The 15,526-nt window shown below is 40.3% G+C and overlaps 1 protein-coding gene across 4 annotated transcripts in view; it reads right to left on the reverse strand.

Annotated features, from left to right (window-relative positions):
- Positions 1–15,333, reverse strand: part of GTF3C3 (general transcription factor IIIC subunit 3) — a 42,384-nt gene extending 27,051 nt beyond the window's left edge. For 3 of the 4 annotated variants that reach the window (XM_057419954.1, XM_057419953.1, XM_057419952.1), the window contains exons 1-14: positions 15,218–15,333; positions 13,827–13,929; positions 10,705–10,898; positions 10,194–10,317; positions 9,456–9,647; positions 9,012–9,177; positions 7,845–7,992; positions 6,028–6,100; positions 4,963–5,052; positions 3,809–3,912; positions 3,071–3,242; positions 2,440–2,642; positions 1,736–1,837; positions 579–714 (exon numbers count right to left, since the gene is read on the reverse strand). In XM_057419954.1, the coding sequence (XP_057275937.1) occupies positions 579–714; positions 1,736–1,837; positions 2,440–2,642; positions 3,071–3,242; positions 3,809–3,912; positions 4,963–5,052; positions 6,028–6,100; positions 7,845–7,992; positions 9,012–9,177; positions 9,456–9,647; positions 10,194–10,317; positions 10,705–10,898; positions 13,827–13,929; positions 15,218–15,316 (1,906 nt within the window). In that variant the 5' untranslated portion in view covers positions 15,317–15,333. The remainder of the gene's footprint in view (positions 1–578; positions 715–1,735; positions 1,838–2,439; positions 2,643–3,070; positions 3,243–3,808; positions 3,913–4,962; positions 5,053–6,027; positions 6,101–7,844; positions 7,993–9,011; positions 9,178–9,455; positions 9,648–10,193; positions 10,318–10,704; positions 10,899–13,826; positions 13,930–15,217) is intronic. The other variant, XM_057419955.1, reaches the window with a different exon arrangement.
- Between the last annotated feature and the right edge of the window lie 193 nt (positions 15,334–15,526).

The following is a 15,526-nucleotide window of genomic DNA, read 5'->3' on the forward strand; positions in this document are numbered from 1 at the left end:
GAAAGGTGAATGTGTCAAACTGATCTTTTCAAAACCATTTCAGCATTAACAGGTAAAATAAAGATAAAATATTTACTTTCCTTAGTTTAAATGCAGTCTGTAAAGTGCCAGCAAAAAAGCACTCAAAACTTGGGAACAAATAACAAGAAGCACACAGAGTTCAAGCTGCAAACATACTACATGAATGCATTTGAGTTACTCTTCTAATCTACCAAACAGTGCTTAAGAATATGTAGTCTGGCTCAACTGAGCCTGGGACAGCTAAAAACCCCCCACCACACTGAAAACCTGTACTTCTGTTGTGTTCTAGATTTGTGTGTGTGCTTGCACTGAGGAGAATACTGGACCATAAAACCTCTAGAGGTCCTTCTCAAACTGAGTCTGAAATCTCACTATTCTTCTCTGAATAGAGACTGTTCCCTTAAACTGTATTATCTTCATTTTTGATACCCTCTTTGCCCTAGAAATAAAGCAACATTAACATGAACTGTGTGGATTTAGCACCCAAAACAGCAATGTCTGTTTCAGTTTTCAGGACTAAAGGGTTCACCTTTTTGTTTTTTATAAACATTTATTACCTTTTGCATCGCAATTTGCTGTCTCTTGGTCATCATTGTCAGAAATTTTATCTCTTGGCACCTTAATAAGATAGAGGTGTCTCTCTCCGGACTTGGAACTAGATATCAAACACACCTGAGCTCTGCTCATTGCTACCTAGAAACAAATTTAAGGGCAGCATTTCAGATTACAGTAATACATCCTATGACAAAGGCAGCTTTATGGCCAATCCATCCTGCTCATGTTGCAGGCCAAAACAGCCTGCAACTTAGAAATCCCACAACAGAGCAATATCATGAGAGAGAACATTCCCAAGAGGAGTATTCTCCCTGCATTGTCTCATGCTCCAGTGCAAACTGGGCTATGCAAAAGAAAGACACTAACTCTTTAAATGACTTAAAAGACTTCTTCTGGGATTGGAACATCCCTGTATAGGTTCAAATCAAACTATCTGCATAGAAACATAACAAGAACAATGCCTTTCTGTATCACTGTCAGCAACACGTGACGTGCATAGTCAGCTACTCAACCAGTGTAATACAACAGTAATGGCTCTGCCCAAACAGGTAAAACTGAGGGCTAAATATTCCCTTCCCTACCTGTTGATAAACAAACCCCAATAAACAGAAAACTGTCACCACTTTATTTAATGGCTAAAATGACCACAGACAAATTTATCACAAGAAAATATATATTAAATAATTAAGAAATTCAAAAGAAAATTGTAGAAATAAAAGCCAGTATCAACACTTCAGGGAAGTACTGCGTAGATTGCTAAAAAGGTAAGAAGCAGCTTTAGTATTCACTGTGTTCTACGTCCACTGAGGAACAGGGAGTTGAAGTCACTGTATTAAGAATTACACACACACGAGTGGTCCTCTCTTCTGACCACTACAGGCAGGAACACCAGTATTACGCACTCCCTGCAAGATAAGTTGTGGCTGCCCCATCCGTGGCAGTGTTCAAGGCCAGTTTGAACAACCTAATCTAGTGGAAGGTGTCCCTGCCCAGGGCTGGAACTAGAGCTTTAATGTCCCTTCCAACCCAAACCAGTCTATGTTTTATTATCTAACACAATTATGAAACCATTTGTGTATAAAACCCACTAGCTTTCCTTCTGAGTTTGGTTGTTGCTTGTCAACTCACAGCAGTTCTTAACATGCAAACATGGGCTTACCTTCAGCAGCATTGCCAGCATTGTAAGTAAAGTGTCTACATAACCATAAATTTTGCCTTGGGAATACAACAGCGTCGAACGATGGAGAAGTAACTTTAATTCCTAGATAATATGAACATTATTCATTAATACGGCATGGAAAGTGAGTTTATAAAACAGGTTTTACTCAATATAGTATTAATAGGGTTGTAAAAAGCTTATGGAAGGCTGTAAGAATCTTTGCAGCAGCAACAAGTAAGATCCCTAAACTACCCTGCAGTAGTTACTGTTTCAAAGTCTCAGATTTCAGAGGAATTTGCCATAATTCTTACCTATAGTGAAGGTGCTGCTAGAGAGGGGATATAGAATCTTTGCTGCACCATCAGTTACAGTCAACAGAGACCAATGCATGTAGCTCATATGTACCAGCTGCTGATGACCTCAGTACAAAGTGATTGGTATCAAGACTGGTTCTCAGTGCCCAAGAGCTTGTACATCACACAGAAGTAATCAGGTAGGACAGGGAAATACCAATGAAATGGTCAGAGAAAAAGAGCCATGAGGACTCATCCTGATACTCTGTAGTGAATCATTTGGTGTGCTCTGAAGGCTCACCATGCTATAGACAGCAATTCTCAATCCCTGGCCCTATATAGCTGACATCTTGGACCCTGCCATAGTTTAACAGGGTAATATATTCTAAACTGGAAGAACATTTCACCTACCTGCTGGGCAGCATTAGCATCCTGAGCCAATGTATCTGGATCATACATTGGTTCCAGAGCCTCCAGAGCTTTTTCGGGTCGGCCCAGCTGCTGCTGAAGTGTTGAAAGTGAGATTCTTGCATCCAGATGCAGTGGAGCAAGGTCAACAACTTTGGCATAGCTCTCTGCAGCACGCTCCATGTGTCCCAAAGCCTTCAAGCACTCTAGAAATATCACAAACAACACAACAGATTTAAATGGCAGAAAAGAACTTGCAAAATAGTTGATATAATTTTCAGTTAAAACCACCCAAAACATGTATTACTGAAGTGACAATATTCAGAAATATGTACTGATGCATCCACAGTTTCACTTAAGACCTCATCAGTTGATACAGGATGGAATGCAGAATAAATGCTGTTTACAGCATATTCTTACTTACATGAGAATGAAGTACTTTTAGCTGAAGTAAGTGTCAATCTATATAAAGAACAAGAAAACACTCCATGACAGGACTGTCATAATGAACTCCAAATACAGTATTCAACATGTGAATCTAGAACTCCTGTGACCTTAAATAAAGGACCCCAGAAATGTTCAACATTGTATGATCTCTCCGTACCACGTGTTCAGCGGTCCTGCTTCTTCTCACCTGCATGCCGAAGCCAGACAACAGCCAAGTTATATCGTTCTGAACAGACAAGGGAACTCAGGAGAGGCAGTGCTGAGTTGTATTCTCCAACATCCAGAAATGCCTCTGCGACATCCAAATACAAGTCACCCATTTCCTCTGGATTTTGTTCCACCAGAGTGGTCAAAAGAGGCTTAAAAACACAAAACCACAGAAAACACTAAGCACAAATATCCAACAAGAACATTTTTTTAAGGTATGGTTAGTGGAAGCTTATGGGTTTATGCTATGATTTTTATTGTATTTGCATTCTGAACTACACTTCCTCTATTCAAATGTGAGTTTGAAAGTGAAAAATAAAGATCTGAATTTCAGAGTTCCTATCCTAGATATTTCAGATCCAGTTGGTGAAAGCGCCCATGCTTTCATGCTCTTCATGACAGAACAGTCTTCAGATGTAGTACCGTTTTAAAGCAAAGCTGTGTTCCTTAGTGTTCAAGAAGCAATGTGATCCCGGGCCTGTAACAGCACACCGGCTGCGATTTACTGTGCTTTATGCCACTGGAGGCATAATTTATAGGGACAAAAACAGTATTTCTGCTGTTACAGGCTTGTTAGGTCTCTTTCTTGGAGTGGGAGGCAAGCAAGAAGAATCGCCACAGCCCTCTCACGAACCTCAGACATACAAAGACAAGAAAAATTACTTGTTTTGGTAATTTATTAGAACACCCTCCAACTTCTGCGTTAGTTTCTACTTACACTGAGTGGCTCTAGTATGTTCAAGTGAACTAAGCACACCATCAGCTTGACCGTGATGTCTATGGGTACGCCCTCAGGAATGCAGCAGCTGACCTTCTCCACACCTGTGAGGAGATAAGAGAATTTCTTTCTGAAGCCATGGGCTTTAACTAGCACTTCACCAGCTCCACATCCCCTCCAAGCTATGTTCAGCTCCTCTAAAAATGCATTCTCATTGACTCTAGCAAATGTTGGCATAGGCCTGGCCTCTCCCTTTTCTAATTTTCCTGATGGATGGAACAAGTTCTTCCTGCTGTCTCTGATCCTAATAATTTTATATTAAGTATCAAGTGCTGTCTGCATTGATACTGACAGCAAGATCCTGTAAGGCATGTCTAGGGCCTTTGCCCTCTTAAGATGTGCTTGCTTCATAAAGCTTTCCTTTAGTAATTTCCTTTAGCAATTCCTTATACCCTCTTCTTGCTTTTAGAAGGACATTACCTGTGTTAAGGTTCTTATTAAGCCAAAATCCCATGTAGCAGGGATCTGGCTATATGCATTGCTGAACAGAGTTAACTACAGAACTTTACACCACACATAGACAGAATGCAAACATGAGACAAAGTAACTACCCATGACAATGCTAATTACTGGTCATGCAGTAAAACTCCATTATCACATTTCCTTTACTTGCAGCCATGCTCCCTCCTTAACTACTCAGTTTAAATTCTCTTTCACCTTAATTCTTACACCAGACATTCAAAGGGTGATTGCTATAACGTCAGAAAACTGGGGTTTCCAACATATGGCTTCCGTATTACCTCCTACATCCACATCCTATTACTGAAAATCACAACCTGCAGATTAATTCATCCATCTCTGAACATCTTAATATCCAGCATGAGCATAGCTATCTACCTACTGATAAACTCTTACAAATGAAGAGTCTGCTTTTGGAAGCGGGTAAGCCTGGAAGAATACTTCTGGCTTTGGTGGCTGCCTGGGTTAGAAGTAAGTTCTGAGTAAGGAAGACAGTACACAAGAAACCTTTTTGGATTAAGCCCTATTTCTCTGCTGCTGGAAAACTCTGCCAATTTTTATATGGTTGCAGACTGGGTCCTGAGGACAGGATTAGCGCATGGACTTGCACAAAATCAGAAACTTCAATTACTTACCTGCAGCAGTGGGTTTAGCAACTGGATTGCTTTGCTCTTCAGGTGCTGCCTCCTGGCTTTCCTCAGTTTCTACCACTGGCCCTGGATCTTCTGAGAAAGAGCAGCAGATTACCCCAGAAGCACCAGCTAAGCCAAAAGTTATTTGCTTTTGAATCCATAATTGATTGGCAGCTTACTGTGACAAGTGGACTTTGTCGGTTTTTGGTTGTTGGGAGTGGCTTTTTGGCCAGCACAGCAGGAAGCAGTCAAAAAAGTTACAAAGCAACAAAGCGGGAAGCCAAGTTCTTGCTTTAAATTGTGCACCCCAGGTAACTTGGCAACATTGTGTTGTAATTCCTAGACTCACAGATTTGCTGCTTCTAAATTATCCGTAAAAAGTCCCTATCAGGGCAGTTGTTCATTGATGAACTGTGTTTTTACTTGGTCCATTTAAGCAGAAAGCCAACAGAAGTTGGCTTTGTTACAGATTGCTGAAACAAGCAACCTGTTTAATCATAGAACAGGTTGTCTGCTTATGGAGTTAGGATGCTGTGATCATTCTACATTTTCAGTCTTGAGCAATGACTTTCCTAAAGCAGGTTTCTCAAAGACAACCTACTCCATTCAAGTACAAGCTAATAACCCTATATTTGTATATACCAAAACATCGAGATGTTTAATAACAGAAGTAGGCTTTATGAAGAATGTTAGTCTCAGGTCAAAGGTTGATACTCTCAATTATAGACGCCACTTAAGAGTATCTATTTGTTTTTTCAGAAGCTATTTAGCTGGCAGAAATAACTGGTCTAATGTGAACACTCAGAGGAATGCTTAGAACTTTAAAAGCCTCCAGTTGCCTAGAGAGCAGTCCTTGTCCTCAATGATTCAGCAGGGCTAACTGGACATCAAAATAACTCCTTACAGAAAGCAGAGGTCATGCCATATAACTCATTAAAAGCACTGAACCTGGATCGTCTAAGTAGCCTGTCAACATGCATCAAAATATACCCAGGAGGTGAAAAGGTAATGGAAAGAGAGATATCAAATGAGCAGCAGGATCATGCTAACTGCTTGTTAGCTACTTACCTTTTTTCTCCACAGTTGGACTTTCTTCTGCTACTTTCTTTTCAAGTGCAATTCCTGAAAAATCTGTAATAACCTAAAACAGACAAATAACGCGGATCATTTTAAAGATTTAAAGGATATAAGAAGTAACCAGCCTGCTTGGCTGCTGTTTTAGACATCACAATGATTACCAGCAGAAAAGCTGCATTCCTTTCACGTGGGGTTAGTTGACTCGTACTGCATTTGATCACCTTACATCTTTGTCCACTATTATTGGACTACTTAGATGATCCAATCAGCACCTCTTTAGCAAACACAACAGTTACTTTCATCACGACTAGAAAAGTTTTTAACCTTTATAGCTTCTTTCAATGCCTTTTGGAAGATGGAAAAGAAAGTAAAGCACCAGCTAAACAGCTAAGCTTTGCACACATCTTTCCAAAGTGCTCCAAGGATTCCTCAGTCTAATACATTGCCCAGAAACCATGTGGTTTATATCAGTTAAAAGCAAAAACTAAATAGAATTCACAGCTACCTACAGGCATTTTACAAGAGCCTCGATCATACACATCATGACCTCAACGAAACCAGTGGAATTCAACAGAACTACTTTACAAAATAGAAACCAAAGACAATTCACGACATTCACTTGCCAGCGTGGATCTGCAAGGAGGGAAATGCACACGCGTTAAGAACTGCTGGTCTAAGACCCAATGCAGCTTGGTATTTTGTTCATGAATTGAAAAGCAAGTACTTAAATCATTACCTCTGCCAGAACATCAGCGACAAACACAGAGTACGTGACCCTTAGAGGAACATACCAGATGATTGCATTGAGATGGTTATTTTTTAAGGGCTCAGTTTACCAGTTCAAATGCACTTTCAGCTATCCGGAAAAAGAAGCACCATCACAGGAATGGACACAAGGAGAACCATCAAGAAGAAACAGTTCTATGACTGAGTACTGCATTAATAAATGTGGCAGCTAAATACTGTGTACGTAGAATTGACTGATTTTTATAATGGGATGAGGAGGAGGGTCAGAGGAGGGTCAGAGGAATTGTTTGCAGGCTTATGATGCTTTGCACTGACAGAGAGTGAGCTAAATAAAATCTTAAGGAGGAAAAAGAAAATAAGAGGTAATTTAGTATCAGCAAATAGGAATGTTCACCAGGAGAAAGTCCCAACTAGTAGTGTCTCTTCAATCTATCCTGAAAAGTATAACAATGGCCAGATCCTAAAGTCTTTCCTCTCAAAGCCAGACCAAATCAACTCTGAAACATGCCTCAAAAGTGAGGCCTATTCACTAGAACAAACTGGGAAGAGATAAGGACCTTCTCCAATTCCTGATGCCTTAGAGTCAAGATGTATTACCTTTCTGGAATGTATGATTCATGCTTAATGCAGAAATTATTACTTGTAACACAAGTATGCCAAACGAAGCACGATGGTCTGTACTTGAACCATTAGCCCGTTCAGTATCACCCTTTTAACTTTCAACCTAGAAAATGCCCTTTGCTTGTAGCACTCACAAAGACCTAGTACTAAGTCTTCTCTGGCTACTACAACTATGGCAACTGTAGAGAAGTAGAGGAAAGGATCCCAAAACTTTAAACCTGGAACAGCACTGCAAGTCTATCAGCCCCCAAGCTTACTAAATCAAGCTGTTAAGGTCAATGCTAATTACTACAGAACTAATAGGAAGCAATCTGTATCTGATCAGCTCTATCACTATACAAACATGACCATATGTAAGCACTACAGGAATATAAACTGTCCTTCCGGACTGGCAAACAAATGCTGAACACGATACAAAAATGCATTTTAACTCTCCATACCGCCAGTGCTTTGTCGTACTGTTTGGAAGAAATATACAGTTCAGCTGCAATGTTAACATCTTCCATGGAGACAAGGCGCTGGTGTTTACTAAAGGCTTCTTCTATTATGTCAATAGCAGAAGTCACATCATTGGCTTCATAATAGCTCCTATAAAAGAGATATGAGATACTTAGTATTTGAGCTAACTGACAATATATACTTTGAACACCAGCAAAAGGTTTTTTGTATGTCATTTATTTTTGCCTATTAGCAAACATTTTTATTAGCAAGGTTAAGTTAAAAAAGAAAGTGAGAAAGGGTGTGTTCTTCCCTTACAACTGTTTACATCTTTTATATATTCCAAATAATCACCATTTTGACCTCCCCTATATGTTAGGACATTTTGATCACAACAGCCCCCACCTCGATCCAGGTATCAGTAATGTATCATGTTAACATGGTTTCAGAAAAAACTTCAATAATAATATTGGTACAATACTCATTCTTGCATTGTTGTGGTGCACTTCGCAACTACAAAGATCAAAAGATTTAAACTGTTTTGAAATAGGCTAGTAAGAGCTTTCTGCAAGTTATGCATAGGAAAGCCGAGATATTAAGTAGTTAACTTACTAAAAACTATGGTAAGAGAGCTGCACACTTTAACCACAAGCCCTCTCTGTCTCAGACAAGCTTCTGTGACTTGATCTGCTCTCATTTGCAGAAAACAGGATGAGGCAGATTTCTCTTTGCTGCAGAAACAAACCACAAATGACACATATTCTGTTGCAGGTAGCTTTTATTTCAGACTGAATACCTTGTTTCATTCTATGATTCTATGATTCAGATCTGCTGGCATTAAATTTCCAGGGCTCTAGTGATATTATATAGATTTAAGATGTACTGCATTTGTATACAATTGCATACTATTGGCATTTTTTTAGTAATCAGTATTTGCATTTTATTCTCTTACTGTAAGAGAATGCAACACTTCTAAGATAATGCATTGATCCTGCACATGTCAGGCTTTAGAAACACCATCATAGTTGGGGGTGCATGCTTGTGGATTGATTGCTTGCATTCCTTTATTTCAGCCACGTACCCAGCTTGAATCAGGTGCAGAACTTATTAATACCAGCTCAAAAGAAACTCTGGAAAATCAAATCACAGTAATTTTGAATCCAACTTACTTTGCCATGTCTCTAGCCAACTGCATAAAGCGCTCTCCATCAGTGGGAGACAGGAGATTCAGAATCCGTCTGTAGCCATCCATAGCCATCTTATGTTCTCCCAACTGTTCATACAGGCTTGATCTCTCCCACAGGTAACGCACGTTGGTTGGGTCGTATTTCAGAGCTACAGGAAAAAGCATACAAGTAGCCTGGTTTAGGAAAAGGCAACAATAGATTTCACCTTCGTGTCCGTGAACAGATGAATGTTAACAGACACACACGATTTTTGTAAGAAAGGACATTCTATATTAAGCATTCATTAGTCTTGTACCAAAGTCCAGACAGAGGTACCAGAATCTTAAGCAAACTGTAGCAAACTAAATTAGAAAGCAGAAGAAAACTAGACTATTTCCATTATCACCTGACACTTATTTTAAACTATTAAAATGGTTGCGACACTACCTTTTGTGTAGCAAAAAATAGCCTGTTTGATATTATCCTGTTCCAGTGACATTTCTGCTAGTCTGACCCATTCCTCAGTATCACTCGGATTTAAGTGAGCTGCAATCAGTTCAAACTGTAACGACTTCTCCATATCACCCTGGTCTTCATAGATCATGGCAAGAGTGGAAAACGGCTCATGAGCAAGAGGAGCTGTGAAGAGACAAAAGGAATGATTAAGAGCTATCGGTTTAAAACTACCTTGAAAACAAATAAGTTGCCTTTCTGCAAACAGACATCATATTTAAATGAAACATCAACATTTCTCTGTCTAAATTCATTAAAAAAAACTGTGGACAAGCCTTCCAATTCCTTTTTAATAATTATTAATGCTTGACTGATAATAATTGTTTTATTGATTATTAAACAGCCTGAATCTAACAACAACCACTTACAGCATTATTCTACATTGTAGAAATCATGCTGATGGTTATACCTCAGTTCTACAAAGACAATAAGAGCAAACTGTGTAAAGCTAAGCAAAGGCCCAGGTCTCTGCAGAACTATGGTGCCAGTTTCTTTTCATAAGCAAAACAATAAAGGAAATGCACTGTGTATTCTTAATTCAATACTACTTATACAGTGACTTTCCTTGTACTGAGTATTTTCATGACCAGTGAAGCCACGCTGAATTGTCCTAATGCATAAGGCAACTTCACCCCATCCTTAAGGCCAAAGAGTTTCAGCGTTCTAACGCACCTTGTCGAATGATTTCCATGCACATTAGAATAGCCTCCTCACGCTCCCCTCGAGCAAACCTGATATTGGCCTCTCCCATCAGACCCCTCAAGGCACGAGGAAGTTTGCTGCGAGGTCTTTTCTCCTAAATGGAAAAGAGATATTATTTCTACCAAGGATTCAGTTGTACCCACATTCAGGAGCCACTAGTCACACTTGTGACTTGTGTGTGTCACACAAGCTAATAACAAGTTATGTATTAGCAATATTCAAATGATTGACCAAAATATTTGCTAATTTTCATGCCTGACAGACACTGGAAACACTTCGTTATGTTAGAAAGTTTTCAAACAGTAATCTAGATTAATGATTTAAAAAACAAATACAGGTGACACCAACATAAGCAGAAGTATCCCACATGGAATTATGTTCAGTCAAGTTTCATAGCAAGTAGCTATAATGACATGAATTGGCATTTATGCACGATGCTTCAAGGAGATACAGGGAAGTTAATGAAAGTTTAAATACTTGCTTTCATAATTTTCTTGGTCTCTCGATTAAGTACCATCTCCAACACAAAAACATCTCCAGCTGTGGGTTGCTCGGTAGTTTCTTCTTCCTCTTCCTCTTCATCTTCCTCTTCCTCCTCCTCCTCCTCTTCATTTTCCCCAATCATGGATGCAAAGACCCGATGAACAGACTTACTGACGCCATCTGAAGTTTCACCTGGTAGAGAAAGGAGCAAAAAAGGTTTATGATATAAACAAGAGTATGCACTGCTTATCACAACAAGTGCAGAGAAAACAGAATTCTTCGTAATTACTAGCCCACTTGAAACAGCAATTCTAGAAGAAAAAGACCTGCAGAAATGCAGAAAAACTATTAACAACCTCTATGGTTTTAAAACTCTGACTCATTCATCACCAGCGCTCAGTATACCCCAGCCTCTAACATTTCTTGGATATCTGAAATGAAAGCATGGAAGAACACATATTAAAAATCAACAGTTTATACAACATTTTTCTCAAGCCACATAAGAGAAGCAAATTAAGCAAGTTCCAAGCACTGAACTGCACAAATGGAATAAAGCTTTTCAGCTGAAGAGGCTAAGCGAGCAGACAATTATACTAAACAATAATGCAGCAACCCATTTTTAGAAGCAAGATCCATCAAGAAGGATCTTGTAACCATTCTATCCATGACAGTAAGTACCTTTTAATGTGTGCAAATGCACAATGCAGATTATTCATTTCTCCAGGAAAAGAAATAACAAAATTCTTTAAACCAAACAAGAATATGATGCTATTTTCACATTTCTAAATTTCAACTTTTCATTACCAAATTAACCCAATTTATAACCGCCCACAAGTCTGCATATATGCAAAACACCAAAACATGTAGTGTTCAAAGGTAGGTTTCAGCTCCGGGATTTGGCATCAAAATATCTAATTAAAGAGTAACCACGGTATCAAGTTGGGAATGTCAAAATAAAGCTATCATGTATTGTCTAGATGCAAGAGGGAACTGGGCATTATACATGAGTTTATGGTGGTTTTGGGGTTGTTTTTTTTCTGAGTTAGATATATTTGGTTATTTTTATTCTGACTCAGATATTAAGCATCTAAAAATCAAAAGTCTTCTTTACCCCTTCTGAAAAAAAACTAATTATTTATTTAATTTCCCTTTTATTTCGGTCTCCTTTGCTGCAAGGGTCATTTGAAGATTATAGCAGATTGCCTCTAAAGATTCATGTATCACAAGCGATCTGAACAATGACCTTTTCTGACAGTTTTATTCTGAATATCATACATCTGATTCTAATAGCAACTCTTTAAATAGTGATACATAATATCAATGCTTCCTTCATTCTAACTGCTCTTGAGATTTCCGTGTTCTCTGTCTGTATTCTGTGTGAGAGCAGAAGTACGACTGTCACACAAATCTACCGGGATATATTTCTTTTTAGGTAAAGATAACATGCATGAAACAAGTAACAGGAAAAGGCACCTTGGAAGTACTACAGAGGCATCAGCAAAAAGAAAGGGTCAGTAAGGAACCACAGATATATGATCCACCCACACTTCAGTGTTCGTTTTCTGTCCTTCTAGGATGACATCTGGCCATACTTTCAAAATCAAGGCAACACTGATGTACATTTTAGGTGAGACAATTTAAGGCCTATTTTTGAAATTTAAGAAAATGGAAACAAACAAACACACAGTGAAATCTCTGAAACAGAGAATTCCCAGTGAAAGTAGCAGGGGAGGGCCACGAGGATGATCAGGGGACTGGAGCACCTCCCAGTATGAAGATAGGCTGAGAAAGTTGGGTCTGTTCAGCCTGGAGAAGAGAAGGCTGAGTGGAGACCTCATAGCAGCCTTCCAGTATCTGAAGGGGGGCCTATAGGGATGCTGGGAAGGGACTCTTCATCAGGGACTGTAGTGATAGGACAAGGGGTAATGGGTTAAATCTTAAACAGTGGAGGTTTAGATTGGATATAAGGAAGAAATTCTTTCCTGTTAGGGTGGTGAGGCACTGGAATAGGTTGCCCAGGGAGGTTGTGAATGCTCCATCCCTGGCAGTGTTCAAGACCAGGTTGGACAAGGCCTTGGGTGATACGGTTTAGTGTGAGATGTCCCTGCCCATGGCAGGGGGGTTGGAACTAGATGATCTTAAGGCCCTTTCCAATCCTAACTATTCTATGATTCTATGATTTTAAGGAAGTCTAAGAACCAACACAAAGAGATCAAAAACTGTACTTTTGTATGTCATAGCATTGCCAGTCCCACAAAAATATGCCCTGACAGGTGTATGGAGTACAATTTCTGAAGAGAAGGTGTCTAAAATAGGCTGTAGCACTCTAAATCCCAAGCTCAAATCCAGAACCTGAGGCATGGGATCAACAATACCAATACAAACTAAAGAGAGAAGTGCTGCTCTCATCACCTCCCGCAAGTCCTTTCACTATGCAGGAGCCCCAGGGAAGTTAAGCATATTTTGCAGGAGCACCTAAGGAGATACTACCATCCCAGTAACTGCACAAAGAAAGCCAGACAGGAAATCTGTAGCTAGAAATATCCAGCAGAAACTAAGGAGAGAAATAAATGTTGGAATTCTAAACAGGCCAAAGGATAACTAAGCAGGAGAAAAAAGAAAAAAAAAACAACAACATAGAGAAAAACTAAAACTCCTCTTTTTAACCATTTTATTTCACCTTGGGTTACAACAGGAGAAGGCAACGCTCACTCAGTAGAATCAAATACTCTGAAACATTCAAGTGTCAGCAAATGACTAGCAAAGAGAAACAACAAAACAACAAAAAAAGAGGCAAAACAAAAGTGAAAGAAGACTTCTTGAGAAAAGCTACAAACTTCAGAGAGAACGAGTAAATGAGGGCATGTGGTTAAGAAGCCAGGAGGGGAAAAATTGAGGGTTTTCAGAAAAACATGGTGAATTGGCCAGATCCAGCCCTCAAAACACTGAACAAAGCTAAAACCCTGGCTATGACCCAGAACACAAAGGTATATGTTCTAACAACATGCTTCAATACCCACAGGTTCAAAAGAAGCAGCCAGGTGTTTATAATAAGTGAGCTATCAAAGAGCAAACACTTTCAATGACCTTTGAAACACAAGTTATTACGTTAACATTTACCATCAGTTTCATCCTGACTTTGGGATTTCCCAGATGCTTTTCTGGATGATGATGGAGCCTCTGTATCTTCCGTGTTTTCCTCACCAGATGCATTTTCACCATCCTACACATACCAATAAATTAGTCATCAGCTTTTAATGTTATAATGACTCATTACTTTTCCCCCCTTATACTTACAGTTAGCATTTAGACAAGTTTCCAGCTTTTGCACTGCTAGTGAAACAGGTGGAATAGTGCAGTATTTTTAAATGACTCAACCCTAGCATTACTCGATTTCAAGGCATTTATATTCTCATTAATACGAGGTGACTCAGACTGTGACTGCTCACATTACTTTTAACCGAAGAGACAAGTCCACTATTTATCTGTCATTACAGTGAGATAAGACACCTGGTTGACTATAAAAAAAAAAAAAAAAGTAAAAAAATCCTTTTAGAAACCTGCCTTTTTAAATACAAAATGAAATATCAAAATAGCATTTGTTAACCCAGTAAGAAGGATTAGGGAGGTGAGGCACTGGAACATGTTGCCCAAAGAAGTAAATGCTCCATTCCTGGTGGTGTTCAAGGCCAAGCTGGACAGAGCCTTGGGTGACATGGTTTAGTGTGCAGAGTCCTTGCCCGTGGCAGGGGGGTTGGAACTAGATGATCTTAAGGTCCTTTCCACCCCTAACTATTCTATGATTCTATCTAGGATATCAGTTGTCTTTCTATGACAGCTGAGTTCTGAATTTTCTCTCTGAAGACCAGGAGATACCAAAATTCAGTTACATTTTGACATAAAGATAGCAAGGTTAAAGTTAACTACAACACTCCAAGCATACAGAATTGCTCTTAACACCTCTATTTGCTTACTTTTAGCCACAAAGCTGCGTCTTCCTCTACTTACTGCTGTCAACAAGCCACAACAAAATAAGTCAAACTGGATCTCTTCCTTAGGTCTCACACAGAAGACGGTGTGGAAGCAGCAGCAATGTATGCTGAATGATTAAATCAAACCCTGCTTCTGCTCACTGCTCTGCCCTAAAGACGAAATTGATCATGGTGCCTGAAGGTAACAGCCACTAGCTTTTGCCACGTCCAAGGACACAAACTGCACTGGCATGAACCAAAGCGCTGCATATGGCACTCCAAAAGGTGTATGCTCCCCTGAGCAACTTGCTGTACAAGAACCTAACGACCCTTATAAATTTCAGTTATTTTCTTACAATTTTGCATGGAAATCAGCAATTATGTAGCCGCAATCAGTAGCTGAGCACCACAGCCATCACCGGAAGCCCCTCACACACACACACACGCAGAGGAGAGCGGTGCTGAGGCGGTACAGGTGCTGCCACGGAGGCAGGGAGCGGCCCGGCCGGGCCGTGGTGCTGCCAGGCGGTGCAAACTCACCTTCTCGCGGCTCTTGCGCTCCTCCCGCCGCCGCTCGAACTCCTCAAAGGAGATCTTCCCCTCCAGGTAATCGATCAGCTCCGGGCTGAAGCCCGACATCGCGCCGGCACGGCCCGCGCAGGGAGAACCTCGTTCAGGGCTGGACGCGGGTCCGTCCCGTTACGGCGCCCGCCGCGCCCCGCGCCCTCGCGCAGGAGTTCCGCCCCGCCACCGCCTCGGGGGAAACATCGTCCCGTGTGAGCGGGCACCGGCGGGGTTCGGCCTCCCGGGCTCGGGGGGTGCGGGTAGCAGTGGCGGTGGGCGCTGCGG

The sequence above is a fragment of the Pezoporus wallicus genome, unplaced genomic scaffold (assembly GCF_028554395.1).
Source record: "Pezoporus wallicus isolate ANWC-B61680 ecotype Strahan unplaced genomic scaffold, APGP_CSIRO_Pwel_v1 contig_4710, whole genome shotgun sequence".
Lineage (NCBI taxonomy): Eukaryota > Metazoa > Chordata > Aves > Psittaciformes > Psittacidae > Pezoporus > Pezoporus wallicus.